Below are 24,794 nucleotides of genomic sequence, written 5' to 3'. Positions count from 1 at the left end.
CACTTTGGAAAGCTTCCACCTTGGACCTCAGACATTATTATTTAATTTTGTGCAGTCACACTTTCTCCTTATTTCCTGCCTAGAGGTGCAGGCGTCTCTCTTTACCACATCATCACCACTTTCTCCACTTCATCTGGAGGGAAATGTGTCCTTATGTAGAAAATTGGGGCGGGTCAGTCTGCAGATAGTATGCAAACTGTATTCTACAAGGTTGTTGATTCCGAACACTTCAGATTTATTAATGTTGGACACGATGTATCATGCTTCCTTGAGGTTTATTACCAATTGTAAATACCTGACCCATCACTGTGATTTGTACTTAAGAGTAAAATGGCCTTCTTTGGCCATTAGAAGACAGGGGCATTGGTACACTTTTATTTACAAAGCTATGCTTGGATTGCTGCCTCCTTATATTTGTACTTTGGTCACAAGGACAAATAGTGGTTCTTACTCCTTGCGCTCAAATGATCAGCTGCTGTTGTCTGTTCCCCTTGTCCGCACAGAGCTGGGTAAGAAAGCCTTTGTCCACTCTGCGCCTTTTTCATGGAACATGTTACAGAAAGACTGGAAACTAACTGAATTGTTGTCTTTAAATGTTTTTAAAACTAAACTCAAAGGCCTACAGGCTGCCTCAATAATGTGTAATTGTTTTGTGTAATTTTAACTTTGTTTGTTCGTATGTATTTGTCTTGAAATGTGCTGCCTCTTGGCCAGGACTCCCTTGAAAAAGAGGTCTTTGATCTCAACGGGACATTCCTGGTTAAATAAAGGTTAAATAAAAATAAATAAATTAAAATAAGCAGTAAAAACTAAATAGGCCGGTTGTATGTTTTATAAATCCAACAATAATTTTTCTTGGGAACAATTTTTTTTTTCGTTACACAGAGTAATTCTACGTAAACATTAGTAAATGAGGCCCAGTGTCATGCTGACACTTTACAGCTTTACAGATGCACAGACACTTCTTTAATAGGTTCATAATTTCATCAGTTTTGATAAGACTGCCAACATCAGTGGCTGAAATGCAGCCCCAAACCAAAACAGAGTCCCCACTGTGTTTAACGATGGCTGTAAAACACTCACCGTTGTCTCTTCTTGACCTTCTTCATGCACTCTAGCAAGCTGAATTTTTTACATTTGGACCTATCGCTCCATAAGATGTGGAGGATTTTCTCCCCGCTTCCCTTCTATTGGCTTCTTGACACATTTCCTGTTTTTGACGATGCATCTCTCCCCGACCATTTCTTAATAACGTGACATAATTATTTGAATACAATTTCTCTTTGCCATGTGATTTGTATCAATGTTTCAGTGACAATTACTTTGACATCTTCCACATTTTGCAGTTTTATATGCTTTGACAATGGTGGCATTAAACCTCATGGAATGAACCTCTTCTTGCAGGTTTTACAAACATACTTCCTCTCACTTGTGCAACTTCTTGTGTACACTGTCAGTCACTACTTTGACCACATCTTGTTGTAGTTTCGCTAAATTTCACCCCCTCACCCATGTGGATTCTTGTGTGATCCGTCACAGAACTGAAACCTTTGCCAGGAGATTTGCAAAGGTGCTGCCTCTCAGCTGTGTGATTTTTCACGTGAACACTCCCACCACTTTGAGTAAAAACTTCTCCAAATGTTTTGCAAGAACTCTCACTTGTGTGAGACCCCATGTGGACAGTCAAATGACTATTTTGACTGAAAGTCTTACCACAGGTTTTGCAAGAATATGGCCTCTCACCTGTGTGAGTTCTCATGTGTACATTCAAATGACTGTTCTGACTGAAGCTTTTACCACAGGTTACACAGGAGTAGGGCTTATCACCTGTGTGAGTCCTTATGTGGACAGTTAAATCCCTCATTTGGCCAAAACCTTTTCCACATGTTTTACAAGAATACGGCTTCTCACCTGTGTGAGTTCTTGTGTGCCTTTTCAACTTTGATAAGCAGGTAAATTTTTTCCCACATGTGTTGCATTGATAAGGCTTTATATGTGTGTGAGTTTTCATGTGGGCAGTCAAATTACCGCTTTGTGTAAATCTTTTTCCACACGTGGCACAAGAATATGGCTTCTCACCTGTGTGAAACCTAACATGACGTATCAAATTTGAAGCGTCCCTAAACGGTTTCCCACAGATCTTGCAGGGATAGGGCTTTTCACCTGTGTGGGTTCTCATGTGGTTCAGTACTTTGTCACGTCTTCTGAAATTTTTCCCACATGCTTCACAAGAATATGGCTTTTCACCCGTGTGAATGGTTATGTGGCACTTCAACTTTTCCAAGCGGATAAATCTTTTTCCACAAGTGTTGCATTGGTAAGGTTTTATACCTGTATGCGTCGCCATGTGCACCGTTAAATTGCCTTTATGATAAAATCGCTTCCCACAAGTATCGCAAGAATGTCGCTTCTCACCTGTGTGATATCTAATGTGACATATCAGATTTGATCTGTCACTAAATGCTTTCCCACAGATGTTACAGGCAAAAGGCTTTTCACCGGTGTGAGTTCTTATATGGACCAACAAGTTATCCTTTCTCCTGAATTTTTTCCCACATGCGTCGCAAGAGAAAGGCTTCTCACCTGTGTGAATGCTCGTGTGTACTTTCAATGTTGACACGTATTTAAATCTCTTCCCACAGGTGTTACAAGAATATGGTTTCTCATCTGCTCTTCCCTGGCATAGAGATTCGTGAGAAAGGAGCTGGCTGTTTGGCTCTTCTTTACAGGAACTCTGTTCCTCAAAAACTGAAGAGATCATGAAGGGATTGGTTTGCTGCTCCAGTACAAGCTGCTCTCCCTCCAGTACAAGCTGCTCTCCCTCCAGCACAAGCTGCTCTCCCTCCAGCACAAGCTGCTCTCCCTCCTGATTTGTGAAGAGTTCCTCCTCTTCCTCTTTTATTTGTAGAAGGCCTAGGTCCTGCTGGTTCAGACCAGATTTATTCTCCAGGTTAAAGAGCCATTTGTCATCGAAAATGTCCTCCTTGCATGCATAGTGGTCTAAAGGAATAAAGGGACACATAAAAACATTACTACTGCGATGAGAGGTAAATACATTTTTCAACACCAATAATGACCTTAGACATTGTTGTATTTGGTGTATGATATTGTGAGTTTTTTCTATCCGTTCACCATCTAAATGTATTTGCTTCCACCAATTTGTATGTGTGCAGCTGACAGCCGAGGCTTGTGCGTTAATAAAGACAAGCCTGCAGTCCGCGAGTCCTCTGTTGGGATAGTATGAGTACTATGAGGTAATTAAGATATAATGGGGCCTGATGATTCAAGACTTCGTAGGTGAGAAGAAGGATTTTAAATTCAATTATGGATTTAATAGGTAGTCAGTAAGGACAACCCAGCATGGGAGAAATAGTTCCCATTTCTAGTTCCTGTTAGTGCTGCTGTACATTTGCTGCAGTGTCTTAGATCCACTTATGCTTTTCTGGGAGCCTTTAAAATAGCCAACAACAAGGAGTCAATATAGTTCAGCCTTGAAGTAACAAATGTGTGGTGTAGTTTTTCACCATCACCATTAACTCGGACGTTAAAGGACATATGCTGGTTAAAAATGACTCCGAGACTCTTCAGTGTTTCTGGAGTCGTTGTGTTAAACCAGAGTAAACGTCATGTTTCTAAAGCTCCATTTTGTCTGAATTTAGGAGAAAAACAATTACTGGACATGCAGACCGTTATGTCTTTCAGACAAACCTGCAGTTTAACTGATTTCTGTTATCAGGTCTCATTTTTGAAAAATAAATAGGTAGATCTGTAATGACCTGAGGCAGCTTTATCAACTAAAGGCTTTGAAAGTAATGGTTAATTTACAGCAGCATAAAAACCCGTGGTACATAATGTTTTTAACACTGATAAAATTATCACTTTTAATATCAATGCATTGTATTTCTATTGTGTCTAATAGACACACTGATGGTTTGGAGAGACTGAAAGAAGCAGTCTAAATAAAAATCAGTGGATGTTTAAGTTGAATACTTGAAGATGGATCTCATGGAAGGATGTGATCGTTTCCTCTCTTGAATGGCTAAATTCTTTTGCTTGTGAAGAATTTTAAGAAATCATGACTACTTAAAGTTAATAGGTTATTGGGCTGTGCAGAGCTCTGACTGTCAGCATAGCTACGGTGCAGAAAAGAGGATGGTTTTTATTAGTAAGCGAGTTTTTGTTAGAAAGGAACAAACTATTTTTCCAGGACAAACTCTAAGTTAGAGTTATCTCCATGAAGGCATGTGTTGGTGAGTTATATGAAGGAAATATCAGCCAAACTGCTTTGATTTGCCATTTTCTTTTTTTTCAGTAGTAATGTTACATTCACTCTGACGAATGGGAACATTGTAACCTTTGTTTCTGTGTTGTCTCTTCTTTGGCTTCAGCTTTGTGCTGGTGTCCACACGGTTGTCTACTTCCTGGTAATGATTCTTAGATCCAGGAGAGCTGTGACAGATGAACTGGTCAGAACGTATTTTGGGTTCATTATCATCACTTTCCTCATTAGTGCAAGGCACCATGAAGGTGTCAGTTTCCTGCTTCAGTAAAAGCTGCTCTTCATTCTCAGTGAAGCAGTGTTCCTCGTGTTCCTCTTTAATCGGCAGAGGAACCGTTTCCTCCTGGTCCAAACTGGAGATGCTCTCCTCATTGCAGAGCTGCTGGTCTGTGAGAACGTCCGTATTGTAGACATGTTGTGGGAGATCTTCAGAAAAAAAGAAATAAAAAGGTACACATGACAAAAGGTTACTCCTGTGATCATTGGACATTCAAGTTAGTGACAGAAACAGGTTTCTTTGTGATAAAACAACAATAAAAATGCTAAATTTAAGGTTCTACAGTGAGAGCATGCTGCTCACACTGTTTCATCATTTGTTGGACAGCTTTAATTGAAGCAGCTTTTTAAAAATGTACATTAACCATCCATTTCTGTTCTCAAACGGATCTCCCTGTTGGAGCTCAGTGTGGGGGGAGTTATTTTTTCTCCTTGTAACAACAAGAGGCATGGCATGGGAGGCGGCGATAAAGAGAGGGGACTGGAACTACTAACAATGCGAAGCCTTAGTTTTTAACCTTTCAGCGTCAATCTGCGATTGAGGATGGAGCCTCTCAGTGCCTCATTTGTAAATTAAATATCCTCCACAGAGCTTTATGTTGTGCATTTTCTATGGTTTCGGTTTGGGTCGCTGCTCATGTGGTCGAGCAGCCAGTGCTACCTAGCCTGACCTGTCTCTCCAATGTGATGTTTGTGTATTGTATGTATGGTCGGCAAGGTATCATCTACTTTAATTGCCCCTTGGGGATAAATAAAGTCTCTCTGACTGAAATACAGATCTTTTTGTTCTTGTCCTCCATTTTTAGCCTAAATTAATTGGAGAAATTTTCAAGAAATCTTTTTGATACTTGATGAAAATCATTTGCAGTGGATGTCTAAAGTCCAAGAACTTCTCAAAGGACTACGAATTCACAAACAGGCTGCTCCTGGTTCCAGGTATTAGCCTTAGCACCAGTCTGCAGCATGCATCAATCATAACGCACAGCACGATGTGCCACACGCTTCAAATGCTATTTGTTGTCATATTTTAGTAATATGCAAACATCTTTTGTAGTAACATGTTTTCATGTTTGACATCAGTTTATTGTGTGTTTTTCCTCTTGGGTGTCTGTCTGCAGTATAGCGTGTAATGCTCATAATGCACAATGCCAGGTATGAAGAATGTGATTAGTTGTTCAAATGTTATTAGTTTTTGGCATGTTTACTTAACGGTTTTTCAAATGTAACATAATATCTGAGTGTTTCTTAGTTTTAGACGAGTTAGGCGATTAAAAAAAGAAAAACAGACTAAGACGTCAGGAACATCCCTGGCTTCTAGTGGAGAGCTGTGTTTATGAAAAATCCAATATCACTCTTATTACCCTGGTGTGTTTCTGACTCTCCTCAGAGCACATGCTCCTCTTACAATTAGTTTCAGCAAAATTGTAAATCAAGTAGGAAAATTACATTTATGGAATTGACAGAGTCTAGACAATATTTTATCGGCAGTCCTCTAATGACCCGTTTTCTGAAAGGCACCATGTGGTTGCTTTGTTTAGTGCCATGTCGCACATTCACAGCTCCCACAAAGCTCACCCTGAACTCACCACACAACAGCTGATTAAAGTCACCCACCCATATCTACACTGCTCTAGTACACTTCACATTTGGATGGCTGCTAGGTTAAAACAGGGTTTGGAAAAACATTCCTCTTCTGGTACAGCATTGGACTGAAAATGATTTTAAAATCAGCCAGTAGCCAAAGAACAAAAAAATATATCGCAGTAGGTGAAACTGTGGCCTCTCCTATGCAAAGTATACATAAACCATGAGCAGGTTAAGACTTTTGCACAATATTGAGTTTTTATACTTTACCAGTCTTGGTAGCCGGGAATCGGTCCGCCAGGACCTTTGATCCTGGCCGCCGCCTAACTCACATTGCACCAGACCCCTATGGCGCCTCCTGCGGGTGGTGGGCCTGCAGGAAGATGGGCCCATGTCCCCTTTTCGGGCTGTGTCCGGCCGAGCCACCAGACGCTCGCCCTCGGGCACCCTCCCCCCCAGGGCGGGGCCCCGGTAACCCTATCCCGGGCAGGGTGAACTGTTCCCTCAATGGTCTTTTCATAGGGGTCTTCTGAATCGCTCTTTGTCTGGAGTGCCCACTCCGGGTCAGGGATGAGTTCCTGCCCCAAGTGGAGGAGTTTAAGTATCTCGGGGTCTTGTTCACAAGTGATGGGAGAAGAAAGTGGGAGATTGACAGACGGATTGGTGCTGCGGCTGCACTGATGCGGACGCTGTACCAGTCCGTCGTGGTGAAGAGGGAGCTGAGCGTAAAAGCGAAGCTCTCAATTTACCGGTCGATCTACGCCCTTACCCTCACCTATGGTCACGAGCTGTGGGTAGTGACCGAAAGAACGAGATCGCGGATACAAGCGGCAGAAATGAGCTTCCTCCGAAGGGTGGCTGGCCTCTCCCTTAGAGATAGGGTGAGAAGTTCGGCCATTCGGGAGGGACTCAGAGTAGAGCCGCTGCTCCTCCACATCGAAAGGAGCCAGCCGAGCAGTTTGGGCATCTGACAAGGATGCCTCCTGGGCGCCGCCTGGGCGAGGTTTTCCGAGCATGTCCCACCGGGAGGAGGCCCCGGGGCAGACCCAGGACACGCTGGAAAGATTATATCTCTGGTCAGAGGAGGCAATAGCGGAACTACAGGGCTGTTTCGAGGTGACCGACTGGGAAACACTCTGTGAGCCTCACGCCGAGGACATCAATGGGCTTACTGAGTGTATCACAGGCTACATAACTTTCTGCACCGACTCCATTGTTCCAGCTCAGACTGTTCATTGTTACCCAAATAACAAGCCGTGGGTGACTAAGGACATCAAAGCCCTCCTCAACAACAAGAAGAGGGCTTTCAGAGGGGGCAACAAAGAGGAGGTGAGGAAGATCCAGGTGTTACTAAAGGACAAGATCAGAGAGGCTAAGGACAATTACAGGAGGAAGCTGGAGTGGAAACTCCAGCAGAACAGCATGAGAGAGGTGTGGAGGGGCATGAAGACCATCACTGGATTCAGGCCAACCAACAGCAGGGGAGCTGAGGGAGGTGAGAATAGAGCCGACGAGTTGAATCTGTTTTTCAATAGATTCGACACCACAGTGTCTGCTCCCACCCCCACAACCTCACCTGCAGTCAGCCTGGAATCCAGAGCCACACCACTGTGCCAGCCTCTCGCTTCACATGTTGCCTCCTGTGAGATTCCTGACACCCCTCCCCCACCCATCACCTTCACTCAATACCAGGTTGAGATGCAAATGAGGAGACTTCACTCAGGCAAGTCTGCTGGACCAGACGGAGTGAGTCCCCTTGTCCTCAAGACCTGTGCCCCCCAGCTGTGTGGAGTCTTTCATAAACTGTTTATGCTGAGTCTGAGTCTGCAGAGGGTCCCGGTGATGTGGAAGACATCATGCCTCGTCCCTGTACCAAAGACGCCTCGTCCCAGTGGCCCCCAGGATTACAGGCCCGTGGCACTGACCTCCCACATCATGAAGACCCTGGAAAGGCTCATCCTGGACCAGCTGCGACCCATAGTAAGACCACATCTGGATCCCCTTCAGTTCGCTTATCAGCCTCGTCTCGGAACAGAGGACGCCATCATCTACCTGCTCAATCGTGTCTACACCCATCTGGACCAGCCGGCGAGCACTGTGAGGGTCATGTTTTTTGACTTTTCCAGTGCTTTCAACACCATCAGGCCGACCCTCCTGGGTGATAAGTTAGCAGCGATGCAGGTGGATGCTTCTCTGGTGTCCTGGATTGTTGATTACCTGACAGGAAGACCACAATATGTACGTCTCCCACAGTGTGTGTCTGACAAGGTGATTAGCAACACAGGGGCACCACAGGGGACTGTCCTCTCCCCCTTCCTCTTCACCCTCTACACCACAGACTTCAGCCATTGCACAGAGACCTGCCATCTTCAGAAGTTTTCTGATGACTCTGCGGTGGTTGGATGCATCAGCAGGGATGATGAGACAGAGTACCGGGCTGTGGTCGACTCCTTTGTCACGTGGTGTGAGCAGAATCATCTGCAGCTCAACGTGGCAAAGACCAAGGAACTGATCGTGGACTTCAGGAAGACCAGGAAACACTTGACCCCTGTTTCAATCCAGGGGGTCAGTGTTGACATTGTGGAGGACTATAAATACCTTGGAGTACACATTGACAATAAACTGGACTGGGCTAAAAACACCACAGCACTTTACAGGAAGGGCCAGAGTCGTCTCTATTTTTTGAGGCGACTGAGGTCCTTCAACATCTGCCAGAAAATGCTGAGGATTTTCTATGAGTCTGTTGTGGCCAGTGCGATCCTCTATGCTGTTGCATGCTGGGGGAGCAGGCTGAGGGTCGCAGATGCCAACAGACTTAATAAACTGATCCGTAAGGCCAGCAATGTTGTGGGGATGGAGCTGGACTCCCTCAAGGTGGTGTCGGAGAGGCGGATGCTGTCCAAGATAAAGACAATGTTGGATAACACCTCCCACCCACTCCATGACATGTTGGTCAGTCACAGGAGCTCGTTCAGTGAGAGACTGAGATTACCCAAAAGCACCACTGAACGACACAGGAAATCATTCCTGCCTGTGGCCATCTCCCTGTACAACGCATCCACTTAACACACTGTTTGCTGCTACAGCTACACATGTTTCTTTTCCAACTATTTATTTATAAGTGACTTATGTATGTATGTATGTATGTATATATATGTATATATTGTACTATTCTTAGTTAGCGTATTGTCTGTCTTGTCTTAATGTTGGTTTAAAATGGAGCACTGTAACAAAAAATAATTTCCCCCAGGGATCAATAAAGTATTCTGATTCTGATTCTGATCTCTCAGCTGGCCTGGGAACGCCTTGGTGTTCCCCAGATAAGCTGGAGGAAGTGGCTGGGGAGAGGGAGGTCTGGGCTTCTCTGCTTAGGCTGCTGCCCCCGCGACCCGGCTCCGGATAAGCAGAAGAAGATGGATGGATATATTTTACCAGGTGAAAATATTTAAGAATGAAAGCTCTCAAAGAGAACATCCCAACAATCATCCTCCATGGAGCAAGCATTTAGGTATTCGTGCACTACACGAGTAGTTACCTGCACGAGTAGGTTTTTTTTGAAGAAAGCACCATCTGTTGTTGACACTCAGCAAAGCGGTGTGTTTATAGTGGACACTGAGCTGCAGCCACCCACTGAGTAATTGTATTAACTCAATTATAAAACATCATTGTTGCAAACTCTTTGCTTCAGTGCTTCATTTAATGCATGACTCTGTAGCACTCACCCATATCTTCAACTGAAAATAGACCTGCAGGGCTCTAGAGGGCAACCAAATCTCTGATTGTTCGCATTTGGGGGGTTAGCGTCCAGAGATAGTCAGGGATGGGACCTCTGCGATTGGCCGTGGTCCTGTAATTGTCCCTTAGTCCTTCGCATGGACGTTTGAAAGTGCAGGCACATAGAGAGAGGTGAGTAGCTTGAACAAAGCGATATCGATTCATGAAATCCTGAATCGACTTTTAAATATAAATGTATTTTGCCAGAAATGCCGGAATCTCAGGTTAAAGCTCACAAAACTATTTCAACAAACAGCAAATGAGAGCAGGAAGCCATAAACACAGAGCGGACCATCAGAATCAGCTTTCTCTTTCTCGGATTTCTCACCCGACAGCATGTACACGAACACGCCGTCGGGGCTGAAAGCCGACAGCTCACTGACTCTGAGATTTAAGATTCCTTAAATAATGTTTTATTAATAAAAGAAATCCTGTCCACCCAACATCAACATATCTCAGACATCTTCAGGCTCTCTGCCCTTGGTGTGTTTTGGACCAGCACCTGTGACATCAGTACTTGGTAATGTTCCCTGTGTTTCATGTGTCTGAGCGAACACACCAACTCCCTGAGCGATCCCTTGGACCACTGTGAGCAAGAGCAGACGTGTGCACTGTGGTCACACCAGCATCGAATCCATCCAAGTTACATGGTTTATTAAAATAATCAAATTACAGCATTTACATTTATGTTAGACTACTTTTAATTAACTGCTTTAGCCCACTTACAGTGAAAATTAAAAAAATCTTGTCCATGTCCTGTGTAGTATGTTAACACTATTGGAAGTAAAAATAACTTGAACTCCAATTTTGAAAACACAACTTTCTTTTTTTCTTTTTTTTAAAAATAAAGCTCTGACTTGTATTATGAGCCTGTGGTCTGGGATAGAGTCCTGTAACTCTCTGGCTGTGTCCCAATTCAGGGTCTGCACGCTTGAAGTACGCATTTTAAGTCCGATTACGTCACCGCCACGCGGTCCCAATTCGAAGTGCACTTCAAATGCGTACTCCAAATGCGCCGTCGATTTCCCCAAATATCAAGTGTGGTCCGGTGCACGCTTTGTGGTCCCATATATCCCACAATTCATAGCGCGGCGGTGGGTGTGGATTATTTTGCCGCAAAATACGGCAGAAGGCAGAAGGGAGCGGCCAAAGAGTGAACTGTCAAAAGTAAGTACTGAATATGATGTCACTTATTTATTATGTGTGAATGTTTAATAACGAAGAAAATTAAAACATTACTGTTGGCCACATGTCGGCAAAGTTATGTGACATTAGTGCCTTTATGTGTGGACGGGATTATTTTTTAAAACGAAAATGGAAAATCTCCGTTTTCAAAAATACCCATGTACGTGTGGACGTAGCCTCAGTCTCTGACTGGAAGCGCTAATTCGTCATTCGGCTTTTGTCAGACTAAAGTAACTGTTAAAACTGTTTGAAAAGCTCAGCTATAACACAAGGAGAGATTGAGAATTTCCTTTTAGTTCTCAGTTTATTTGATATTGACAAAAGTTAGTCAGTTTTGTCTGTTCTTCTGTAAAACAAACTAAGATTTATTTTTAGAATTAATATTTTGTTTCTAAGTGGAATTGACAATTTAGTCTGTTTCGTTTGTGCTATTTTGAAACTTAAACGCTTTAGTGGCTGCCTTTTGTGTAGTTTGCAATATTTGCCTTTATTTATCTGAAAAAGTCTCATGTTCCTTAAGTACATCTACCCTGTTGAACTTATTATGGGAAATAAATATTTAAATAAAAACAAGCTGCTGATTATTTCACATTTTACTTGTGAGCAACGGCACATTTAAATCTTACAAATATAGTTATTTGGCTTATATCGTGATAGATATCGTTATCGCCTGAAATGAAAAAAACATATCGTGATATGAAAAAATCTCATATCGCCCAGCTCTACTATAAGGATGTTATGTGTTTGTAGACTTTCTGCCCAGTTTGACCCATTTAGCAGACGTCAGCCTGTTTAAGGCTCTGATATCTATTCTGTATGACTTAAAGCAGTTATGACATGGTCTGATTTTCTCACCCAATAAAGGAATATTTCATATATCAGTCTACTCTTCATTCTATCAGAAACTGTTTTCACAGCTCGTACATTTTCTTTTTACACATATATGTAAGCATTGAGCCAAATTTAGTAATGCCAACATACTGAAGGAACAACATTTGTCTCTTATGTATAATACATCTGTATATACACTTTTGAGTGAAGATTTAAGGTGATTGGAAATATATATAACTGCAACTTGAATCTTTGACCCAGAGTTCAAGCTCAGTGCTGTAATATACCCCCCTCTTCCGGGGGGCGGGTGGGGGTATATATATTATATATGGCTACGGATACCGACTACGGAACGGAGCAGTTGTCAGCCACCTCCTGTACATGGATGACATCAAGCTGTATGCCAAGAGTGAACGAGACATCGATTCACTGATCCACACTACCAGGCTATACAGCAATGACATTGGAATGTCGTTCGGACTGGAGAAGTGTAGTCGGATGGTAACAAAGAGAGGGAAGGTAGTCAGAACTGAGGGGATTGAAATACCAGAAGGCAACATTGCAGACATAGAGGACAGCTACAAGTACCTGGGGATCCCACAGGCAAATGGGAGCCATGAAGAGGCCGCTAGAAAGGCTGCAACCACCAAGTACCTGCAGAGGGTCAGGCAAGTCCTGAGGAGTCAGCTGAACAGTAAGAACAAGATCCGGGCCATCAACACCTACGCCCTTCCCGTGATCAGGTACCCTGCTGGGGTAATAGGCTGGCCAAAGGAGGAGATAGAAGCCACTGACATAAAGACAAAAAAGCTCCTTACCATGCATGGAGGGTTTCACCCCAAGTCCAGCACCCTGAGGCTGTACGCTAAGCGGAAGGAAGGGGGCCAGGGACTGGTGAGTGTCAGCACCACAGTCCAGGATGAGACAACGAACATCCAAGAATACATTGGGAAGATGGCCCCAACTGACCGAGTGCTCAGTGAATACCTCAGGCAGCAGAAACCCAAGAAAGAGGAGGGAGATGAGGAACCATCATGGAAGGACAGGCCCCTGCACGGTATGTACCACCGGCAGATAGAGGAGGTGGCTGACATCCAGAAATCCTACCAGTGGCTGGACAAAGCTGGACTGAAAGACAGCACAGAGGCACTAATCATGGCAGCACAAGAACAATCTGTGAGCACAAGATCCATAGAGGCTGGGGTCTATCACACCAGGCAAGACCCCAGGTGCAGGCTGTGTAAAGATGCCCCAGAGACAATCCAGCACATAACAACAGGGTGCAAGATGCTAGCAGGCAAGGCATACATGGAACGCCATAACCAAGTGGCCGGCATAGTGTACAGGAACATCTGTGCCGAGTATAACCTGGAAGTCCCGAGGTCAAAATGGGAGATGCCCCCAAGGGTGGTGGAGAATGACCGAGCTAAGATCCTGTGGGACTTCCAGATACAGACGGACAAAATGGTGTAGGGCTGCTCGATTATGGCAAAAATGATAATCACGATTATTTTCACTGAAATTGAGATCTCAATTATTTGACGATATTTATTTAACCCTTTAAGACCTACTATAGAACCAAGTCCGCCAGAGCTCATATTATTTTTTTACATGTTGTAGTGCCATTTGTGGGAGCATTTCAAGTTGCTATACTACTGTTATAGCCCATATTTTAATAATATGTATGCATTAAGTCCATAGTAACTACATTAATTGCAAAAAAGTGCAATAAACTACAAAAAAATTGAAAATTGTTTTTGTTTTTTTTTACATATATTTCTACTTGGAGAAATTTAAGAGGTTTATCTCTCAAAACTTTAAATACAAAAAAGTTGCAAAAAATAGTTTCCCACCACAGGAAATTTATTTTGAGTGTCTTCATAGTTTTATTTTGGAGATACACCAATTTTTATATACTGCAGGAAAAACAAAAAAACAATCCTATGATGCAAATTTGCAAAGAAAACAGCAGGTGCATCAAAATAAACTATTTCCAGCAGTGCAATTCGAGTTCTAAGCATCCCAGAAACAATTCAGAAAAGTCAAACATGACTTATGAAAACACCATTATAGGCTTTTAAGGCCTACAAGTAAAAAACTACATTTTCTGCGAAAATGACGTCGCTTCCGGTTTCGGGCAGGAAATGGCGGACATGCGACAGTTCGCGCTGACGTCTGTTTCACTGTGGGAAGTGTTACGAACAGCTGATCGGATCGGCAAAGCGTGTTTCTGGAATATTATGTTTTTGTTCCTGCAAGCGCTTTTTATGCAAATTTTGCAAAGCTTTATGTGGAAGGAAACCGTGACCGAGGACAAGCTGATGGCATAAGATGTAAGTACAACTCCTCCGGTTTCATATGCAAAAAAATATATTGCGCTAGTTTACACGGTTCAGGTTCTACAGGGAATTAAAAATAGCTACACAAAACGGAGCGTGCAGCTCTGACCAGCTTTAAAGGGTTAACAATAACAACGTATTGAATAATGACTTTAAAAAATAATATAAAATAGTGTGCAACACCACTGAAGTTTTTTTTTACCTCTCTTTTCAGCCAACAGCAGTCACTCTTCTCTCCAAATAACTTCTGCTTAGCTTTCCGAGCTTCCCTCGGGTCCTCTTAATCAGCGGTCTCCACCTTTTTTTGCGCCACGGACCGGTTTATGCCCGACAATATTTTCACGGACCGGCCTTTAAGGTGTCGCGGATAAATGAGGGAGGGGCTAATAATCGGCTCAGTCATTTTTAATGATCGTTGAAAGCCCAGATCGTAATCATGATTAAAATTCAATTAATTGAGCAGCCCTAAAATTGTGGTGGCTAACCAACCGGTCATAGTGGTGGTAGACAAACAGAAGAAGACGGCCGTAGTGATCGATGTAGCAGTTCCGAATGACAGCAATATCAGGAAGAAGGAACACGAGAAGCTGGAGAAATACCAAGGGCTCAGAGAAGAGCTCGAGAGGATGTGGAGGGTGAAGGTAACGGTGGTCCCCGTGGTAATCGGAGCACTAGGTGCGGTGACTCCCAAGCTAGGCGAGTGGCCCCAGCAGATCCCAGGAACAACATCGGAGATCTCTGTCCAGAAGAGCGCAGTCCTGGGAACAGCTAAGATACTGCGCAGGACCCTCAAGGTCCCAGGACTCTGGTAGAGGACCCGAGCTTGAAGGATAAACCGCCCGCAGGGGCGTGCTGGGTGTTTTTTATATATATATATATACTAGGGGTGCAACGATATTCGTATCGATATTGAACCGTTCGATACAGTGCTTTCGGTTCGGTACGCATATGTATCGAACAATACAACATTTGTAATTTATTTTATCAACTTTCCTTCTGACGATGCTGTCTGTGTTGAGCGCTCAGTGAATCTGTGTTCGACTACTCCGCCTAGGCTGCACTGTCCAGCGCAGATCCACTGAGCGCTCAACACAGACAGCATAGTCAGAAGGAAGAGCGCAGGGCAAGCTAGCAAGACAGAAGTTAAGCTCTCCTTGCAACAGGCAAATTGAACCTCATTCAGATATGGCGTTTGGAATTATTTTGGTTTTCATGTGACGTATGACCCTGAAGGTAAGCGAGTCATGGACTAAAGTAAAACAGTATGTTGGATGTGCCATGCAATGCTCAATTACATGGGTGGGAACTAGTGTGTTAGCGCAGTTAGCTCGTTAACGTGTTGGCCGTCTAGCCCCATGCACGGAGCGATCGGCGGTAGCTCGTTAACGGAGATTTGCCGTGTTGTGGCGTTAAGGTCATTTCAACGAGATTAACCTGAAAGCACTAGTGGGAACACAACGAATATGACTGCACATTTACGCCGACATCATCCTAGTGCAAAGACAAAAACAACAAGCATGCTACTAACTTTAGCCGAGTCATTTAGACAGCTGTTAGCACATGATTCTCCTTATGCTGCTGAGAATATAGCCCAGAAGAAGCGGATAGTATAGCTTTTATTTTGGAAAGAGCCATTTCTCTGTAATAAACTCTCTTTTCCAAAGATGAGTGATTCCTCAATCAGATACAGGGCTTGCAATATCGCTAGCCCCAGGACGTCGGGCTAGCGATTTTTTCTGTCGTGCTACCAAAATCTCTCTCTGCCCTGCCCGTCGGGCTATTGTAGGAAAAATATATGTCAATGCTTTTGCATTCTTTCAGAAATGTAGCTGGGTAATTATGTCATTGGCATCGGTGAGCCACTGTCAATATGTGACATATTGAAGTCGCGTTTGAATTTGCGCTTGTTTTTTTGCTTTCACTTTGCAATCGTGCGAACTGTGTATAGAGAGCGACAGCAGTGATCTGTGAGTGATGATAATTTGTGCACCAATTACTCTGACATCGTCTTATCAATCGTTAGCTTACTATGCAAACATGACAAGTGAAATCTCCCACAGCTTAAACATGTGAGAGGTTGATCACGCAGAGAATCGCTGAGCTTATGTGAGTGCGTGTGTAAAAGCATTTCAGTTCTGCTGAGCCAAATAAGTCATGGTCAGGGTGAAGAAGTGACAGCCAAAGAAAAGCTTACCACAAAACGGAGAAGTTATGACAAATCAGACTATAAGGCAAAAAGAAAGTGCAGCTTTATGGTTTCATGGACAAAAGAATTTCTGTGGCTGCAATATGACGAGCTAAATAACCAGGGCTGCACATAAGTAGTCCACAGGTGCGCATTCGCTGTCAAAATAAAAAACACGCACAGGGGTTAGGGTTAAATTTAAAAACTGTACTTTTGAGTTAAAATATATATATTTATAATTTTAATAAATGACAAATTAAAAAGGCATGAACATTTTTTTTGTATCGAAAAAATATCGAACCGTGACACCAAAGTATCGAACCGAACCGTGAATTTTGTGTATCGTTGCACCCCTAATATATATATATATATATATATACATACATACATACATACATATATACATACACACATATATATATATATATATATATATATATATTAGGGGTGCAACGATATTCGTATCGATATTGAACCGTTCGATACAGTGCTTTCGGTTCGGTACGCATATGTATCGAACAATACAAAATTTGTAATTTATTTTATCAACTTTCCTTCTGACGATGCTGTATGTGTTGAGCGCTCAGTGAATCTGCGTTCGACTACTCCGCCTAGGCTCGACAGTGCAGCCTAGGCGGAGTAGTCGAACGCAGATTCACTGAGCGCTCAACACATACAGCATCGTCAGAAGGAAGAGCGCAGGGCAAGCTAGCGAGACAGAAGTTAAGCTCTCCTTGCAACATGGACCTCCCCCCACCCTCATTCAGATCTGGCGTTTGGAATTATTTTGGTTTTCATGTGACGTATGACCCTGAAGGTAAGCGAGTCATGGACTAAAGTAAAACAGTATGTTGGATGTGCCATGCAATGCTCAATTACATGGGTGGGAACTAGTGTGTTAGCGCAGTTAGCTCGTTAACGTGTTGGCCGTCTAGCCCCATGCACGGGGCGATCGGCGGTAGCTCGTTAACGGAGATTTGCCGTGTTGTGGCGTTAAGGTCATTTCAACGAGATTAACCTGAAAGCACTAGTGGGAACACAACGAATATGACTGCACATTTACGCCGACATCATCCTAGTGCAAAGACAAGTGGAAGCAGAAAAAAAACAAGCAAGCATGCTACTAACTTTAGCCGAGTCATTTAGACAGCTGTTAGCACATGATTCTCCTTATGCTGCTGAGAATATAGCCCAGAAGAAGCGGATAGTATAGCTTTTATTTTGGAAAGAGACATTTCTCTGTAATAAACTCTCTTTTCCAAAGATGAGTGATTCCTCAATCAGATACAGGGCTCGCAATATCGCTAGCCCGACGTCCCGGGGCTAGCGATTTTTCCAGTCGGGCTACCAAAATCTCTCTCTGCCCTGCCCGTCGGGCTATTGTAGGAAGGAAAAATATATGTCAATGCTTTTGCATTCTTTCGGAAATGTAGCTGGGTAATTATGTCATTGGCATCGGTGAGCCACTGTCAATATGTGACATATTGAAGTCGCGTTTGAATTTGCGCTTGATTTTTTGCTTTCACTTTGCAATCGTGCGAACTGTGTATAGAGAGCGACAGCACTGATCTGTGAGTGATGATAATTTGTGCACCAATTCCTCTGACATCGTCTTATTAATCGTTAGCTTACTATGCAAACATGACAAGTGAAATCTCCCGCAGCAAGCTTAAACATGTGAGAGGTTGATCTCGCAGAGAATCGCTGAGCTTATGTGAGAAGCGCAAATTCAAACGCGATTTCAATATGTCACATATTGACAGTGGCTCACCGATGCCAATGACATAATTACCCAGCTACATTTCCGAAAGAATGCAAAAGCATTGACATATATTTTTCCTTCCTACAATAGCCCGACGGGCAGGGCAGAGAGAGATTTTGGTAGCCCGACTGGAAAGATCGCTAGCCCCGGGACGTCGGGCTAGCGATATTGCGAGCCCTGTATCTGATTGAGGAATCACTCATCTTTGGAAAAGAGAGTTTATTACAGAGAAATGTCTCTTTCCAAAATAAAAGCTATACTATACGCTTCTTCTGGGCTATATTCTCAGCAGCATATTAAACATATCAGGTCCCCATAAGGAGAATCCTGTGCTAACGGCTGTCTAAATGACTCGGGTAAAGTTTGTAGCATGCGTGCTTGTTGTTTTTGTCGGCTTCCACTTGTCTTTGCACTAGGATGATGTTGGAGTAAATGTGCAGTCATATTCGTTGTGTTCCCACTAGTGCTGTCAGCGTAAATCTCGTTGAAATGACCTTAACGCCACAACACGGCAAATCTCTGTTAACGAGCTACCGCGGATCGCCCTGAGCGTGGGGCTGGACGGCCAACACGTTAGCGAGCTAACTGCGCTAACACACTAGCTCCCACCCATGTAATTGAGCATTGCGTGGCACATCCAACATACTGTTTTACTTTAGTCCATGACGCGCTTACCTTCAGGGTCATACGTCAGATGAAGACCAAAATAGTTCCAAACGCCAGATCTGAATGAGGGTGGAGGGGTTCATATTGGCATGTTGCAAGGAGAGCTTAACTTCTGTCTCGCTAGCTTGCCCTGTGCTCAGTGAATCTGCACTCGACTACTCCGCCTAGGCTGCACTGTCGAGTGCAGATCCACTGAGCGCTCAACACAGACAGCATCGTCAGAAGGAAAGTTGATAAAATAAATTACAAATTTTGTATTGTTCGATACATATGTGTACCGAACCGAAAGCACTGTATCGAACGGTTCAATATCGATACGAATATCGTTGCACCCCTAATACATACACATATATATACATACATAGACATATATATACATACATACATACATACATACACACATACATATATATATATACATACACATATACATATATATATGTCAAACCAGTTTTTTAATATATTTAACTCCTTTTCCGCTGTAGTCAGAAGCTGTTCTAGTTTTTTACCTGAGCAGTACAGACTGGTATCATCAGCAAACAATACACATTTTAACAGTTTGGAAATGCTACATATGTCATTTATATATAATAAAAATAATTTAGGGCCCAGCACAGAGCCCTGAGGAACACCACAAGTTACCTTCAACTGCTTAGATTTTACATTATTGAATTCGACATATTGATTTCTGTCATCCAGGTAACTTTTCATCCACTTGTATGCTAACCCTCTTATGCCATATCTCTCTAGTTTATTCATTAATATAGAATGATCAATTGTATCAAACGCCTTTTTTAAGTCTATAAAAACACCAACAGTATATTCCTGTCATTTGCTGTCATGTAGTTCTTGTTATGGATAAAAAGTGTCTTTTTTTTGTTTCAAAACAGCTGATAACTATTCGCTGATAGCTGCCAACATCTGCAAACAAATATAATTCTATAAAGTGGTTCTATATATTGTGTAACTGTTCATATAGAGAGTTATTAAATTTATTGCTAATGCAATCATATGGCACACTGACTTCTGAGGAAATTTTAAATGGCACTCGTCATCAGAAAGGTTGCCTACCCCTGCTGTAGATTATTTATTATAAGCCTATTTTTACTTTGCTTACCAACACAATTTAAAAACTGGTTTATAGTATGAAGTTCGCATAGTCGACAAAAGTCCTGAATCGGTCATGTGCTTTGGAGCACAGGCACATCCATCAACTCTACAAGGTTAACTCTGTAATCATCAAAGGTTGTTACGTTCAAACTGAGGGCTATCTTCCAATGTACACACACTAACAGTCCAGCAAAGGTTTGAGCTGTCTGAACATCATGCCAAAAATAGAATAGAATAGAATAATCCTTTAATTGGCCCACAAGGGGAAATTTGGTTGTAACAGCAGCCAAAAAGACACATATACAAACAAAGAGTACACAGGACACAGAACAGAAACATACACAATTTTCTTACATATTTACATTAAGGACAAAGTGAAAAAAGGACTCTGTCAGATCGCAGCTGCTGATACTGGCTGCAAGCTTGGAGTGGCGCTGGAAGTCATATATAAATAACCAAAGACATTTAAACTTGAGAAAAATAACTTTTGTTGCTCACAAATCAGGAGATGGCTATAAGTTATTACAGCGTTTCCAGGTTTAAAGAATTGGAATTAGAAGCAACATCAAGAAATATAAAGTGTGCCACACAATACAGAAAATGCCTGAAGAAAGATCCAGCGGTCTAAAGACCCAGAACAGCTGCCGAGACACTAGAGTGAATGACTTAGCCACGTTGTGAAAAGTAGATTCAAAGAATACAATCACTAAAACCCAGACAATGGACTGCAACGTTACTGACCAACAAAAAAATCTCCCTCACCCTCAAGCCAGAATAAAGTACACTAAGGACAACCTGGAGAAAGATTATGCATATTGGAAATACCTCCTGTGGGCACATGACATTTGGAGAAAACAAGGAGTGCATACAACCCAAAGAACACTGTCCCCACAGTGAAACACAGAAACACAGAGAAACACAGAAACAGTGCAACACAGAAACACAGTGAAACACGGAAACAGTGGAACAAAGTGAAACACAGAAACAGTGAAACACAGTGAAACACAGAAACACAGTGAAACACAGAAACAGTGAAACACAGTGAAACACAGAAACAGTGAAACACAGTGAAATACAGAAACACAGTGAAACACAGAGAAATAAAGAAACACAGTGAAACACAGAGAAACAGTGAAACACAGTGAAACACAGAATCAGTGAAACACAGTGAAACACAGAAACAGTGAAACACAGTGAAACACAGAAACAGTGAAACACAGAAAAACACGGAAACAGTGAAACACAGAAAAACACGGAAACAGTGAAACACAGTGGAACACAGAAAACGTGAAACACAGAAACACAGTGAAACACAGAAACACAGAAACACAGTGAAACACAGAGAAACACGGAAACACAGTGAAACACAGAAACACAGAAAAACACATAAAACGTGGAACACAGTGAAACACAGAGAAACACGGAAACAGTGGAACAAAGTGAAACACAGAAACAGTGAAACACAGAAAAACACGGAAACAGTGAAACACAGTGGAACACAGAAACAGTGAAACACAGAAAAACACGGAAACAGTGAAACACAGTGGAACACAGAAAACGTGAAACACAGAAACACAGTGAAACACAGTGAAACAGAAACTCAGTGAAACACAGAAACACAGTGAAAGTTAGTTCAGGGGATATGTGTTAGCCTTGTTAAAAACACAGGCCACCACAACACAGTCACGTCCATGTATGCCTGCTGTTAGGGCACAGGAAGCTGCTGGAGTGTTGTCCTCAACAACATGTGTCAGACAATACAAGCACATAAGCACTGACACAGGAAGTGCTTTTGTGTGTGTGTGTGTGTGTGTGTGTGTGTGTGTGTGTGTGTGTGTGTGTGTGTGTGTGTGTGCCTGTGTTTAATTGTGTAATTTCCGTAACTGTGAGATATGTGCTGCTACCTATCTTGGCAGGTCTCCCTTGAAAAAGAGGTTTTTAATCTCAATGGGATCTTCCTGGTTAAATTAAAAATAGAGGAAGGGAAGAAGTTAAAAACTGGACATAGAGACATCTGAGTGTTTGTGTCTCTGTGTAATCTGTAAAGCTCTGAGCTTCTGTACTCATACATCAATAAAACAACCATAAAACCAACACAGTCGTACATGTCTGCACCACAACAGCTTGTCTTCCATTATTACCAACTTAGCCTGACTCGACTCTGTTACTGTTGTTTTTAATTACTACTAAATACCACCTCAATGTGTGTCGGACGTCATAGCAACGCAACTGCAAGTCCTGTGATGTCATTTGTATGTGACACAACCACAACAACAGAGGACGCTGCGGCAGTATAGCTGATGCCCACACACACAGACCACTACCTCCTCTTTGACTCCCACCACCGTCTGGAACACAAACTTGGACCCTACAACACTGGGCAGAAAACACGCCCAGGGCAGGAGGCAAAGAAATGGAACACACATGTAAACAAAGCTTTCAAAATATGTGGTTATCCCAGCTGGGCCTTCATCCAACCAGCACAGATGCAGAGTAAAGAAGGTCAGACACCAACGAGCCACACACTCATACACAAACTGGTTCATCCCAAACACAAGCTAAGCAACACAGTGTATGCTGTGGAGTGCAACTAGGAGAGCTCAGACCTCTGCAGTGAAGAAATTAAACAGCCACTGCATAAACGCATGGCACAGCATAGAAGCGCCACCTTGACAGGACAAGACTCGGCTGTACATCTGCATCTAAAGGTCAAAGGTCACTCTTTGAGGATGCCAATGTCCACATTTTGGACAGTGAAAACAGATGGTTTGAAAGAGGAGTGAAAGAAACCATCCTTGAACAGAGGGCGGGGCTTACGACACCAACTGTCTGCTACCTACATCCCAGTTTTGAGATCCCTTCCCAGGCACCTCAACCCCTACTCACATCTTGCGTCAGTTGATCTGAATAAGTCACATGATAGGGCGAGGCGAGGTCCCACAATGGCTTCACCCGAAGTCTCTGCCGATAGCGACCTACACCCTTTTTTGACACCTTGGCTCACATGATGAATATACATCACAGACACCTCACCCTTACTACTGGAACTTCAACATTATGCACTCCATACTGTACATTAATGCCACTTGTTTTGCACATGTTCAACTACCAACCTCTGTATAGTTTATACATTTTATTTATTGTTTACTCTATTTAATTTGTAAAATATGTGTACACACACACACACACGTAGAAAAACATATTTAGTATACACATCCAGTAATGCATATACTATTATATATTGTACATATATTTATTACTCTCAGATTTAGCCATTCTTATATTTTCCTTGTTTTATGTTATGGTATGTTTTGCACACCTCTGTTGCTTGTGAAGCTCACACACAAGAATTTCACTCGCATGTAATGGACCAGTGTACCTGCACATATGATGTGACAATAAAAGTGATTTGATTTGGATTTGATTTGAATAGTGGGTCAACGACCCTCTTAAGGGACACCTGGGACCTGAACAAACTGAGTACCGTGTACTGATTGCATGAATACAGTTGAAGTTTTAGAGCAGTCGTGTTAGAAATAAACACACTACTGCACTGGGAAAATATAACTGGGATAATACTGTGTTTCCTGCTCGCTGTGCTCGTTTCAGCTGCTCCTTGAATGTCTCCATTGTCCATGAGCTTTATAATTTCTCCAGATTTCTCAACGCAGCTAACACAAAGACAACTTGAAAGGACAGATGTAGTAGTATCCCACGGAGAGAATAGGGGTGGGGTTATATAAATCAGTATGTGGCCAAAAGCAGAGACACAAAGAGACACGCACTGCTAACAAAAGAAACGCGTTATGTGATCGATATCAAACTATAAAGTAACCTTCTTTGTGTTACACCCACGCCTGAAATGTGAATCAATTTCCTACGCCATCTGGAACCTGCAGTAAACCGTCTCAGGTATGCGCTCCTTCACAATAACCCGAGGGCATCAATTTATTTTCAGTGAAGTTTACAGCAGCATTTCCGTGACCTCGTTACATCTACCTGTCCGTTTCACCCCTTTAAATGCGTGCTACTGATCCACTAGTTCGCAGCTTTATCATGCAGCGGTGGTTTTGTTACGTACCTATTCTCTGTAACTTTATTTTGGGGAACTTAACGGTGATATCCCGGAGTATGCGCTGCCTGGCATCGGCCTCATTCTGGACGATCGTTTTTACAAAGGCTCCGAATATCTCTTCAGCAGCAGCCGTTAGTCGCTCATTAACAAAGTCTCTCAAATACTCGACTGAACACATCGTTACTTCAGCAGCTCAAATATTTATCTGCTATAAAGTACACAACCGTTTTTAGCTTCGACTACCGAGCAGAGCCAGAAACGTTCTACGCATGTGCAAAAAAACTTCTTCCTGTTCCTTCCTTTCACAATAAAACCCATCGACATTTTTAACAAGCTTTATTTAAAAATGACAACCTATGCACCACTGACTATAGAAAGGACTGTTATCCAGTGATGTTTATACAGCCAGTGGTGCATACAAAGAAACTTAATGCCATAACAGGAAATGAGTGTGTACAAAATAATAATACAAAATCACTAGTTTTAAACTCAGTGTTCGCAAATAATGTAAATTATTATTTGGGAGTAACAGGCAGAAGTTAGACAAAACATTCACAAAGAAGGAGCTCTGAGTAGCATGTGAGAGGCTGAGATGAGGAAGAGCCGGTCTGCATGAAAGACTGCGAGGGCCGGATAGAAAGATAATTGGACTAGACCAGTGATGTCAGCAGTGAGCTTGACAGGAAAGTGGAAGTGATGAAAAGGATAGATTGGCCAACAAACACAGA

General features: G+C 42.6%; 1 protein-coding gene across 1 annotated transcript; it reads right to left on the bottom strand.

The window, feature by feature from the left end:
- Positions 1-551: 551 nt before the first annotated feature.
- On the bottom strand, positions 552-24,324 carry LOC146688456 (uncharacterized). The gene is made up of 3 exons (XM_085439096.1): positions 24,073-24,324; positions 4,355-4,705; positions 552-3,000 (listed from the first exon to the last, which is right to left on the bottom strand). The coding sequence occupies exons 1-3, from the start codon at positions 24,242-24,244 to the stop codon at positions 1,454-1,456; spliced, it is 2,070 nt and encodes a 689-aa protein (XP_085295222.1). The 5' UTR covers positions 24,245-24,324; the 3' UTR covers positions 552-1,453.
- Positions 24,325-24,794: the final 470 nt, after the last annotated feature.

This window comes from Copadichromis virginalis, linkage group LG18, assembly GCF_057382275.1.
Source record: "Copadichromis virginalis isolate Kocher_CV1m ecotype Utaka linkage group LG18, C_Virginalis_male_GT1.1, whole genome shotgun sequence".
NCBI classification, from domain to species: domain Eukaryota; kingdom Metazoa; phylum Chordata; class Actinopteri; order Cichliformes; family Cichlidae; genus Copadichromis; species Copadichromis virginalis.
The sequence above is the reverse complement of the archived record's forward strand: the minus strand, read 5'-3'. Positions and strand labels throughout refer to the sequence as shown.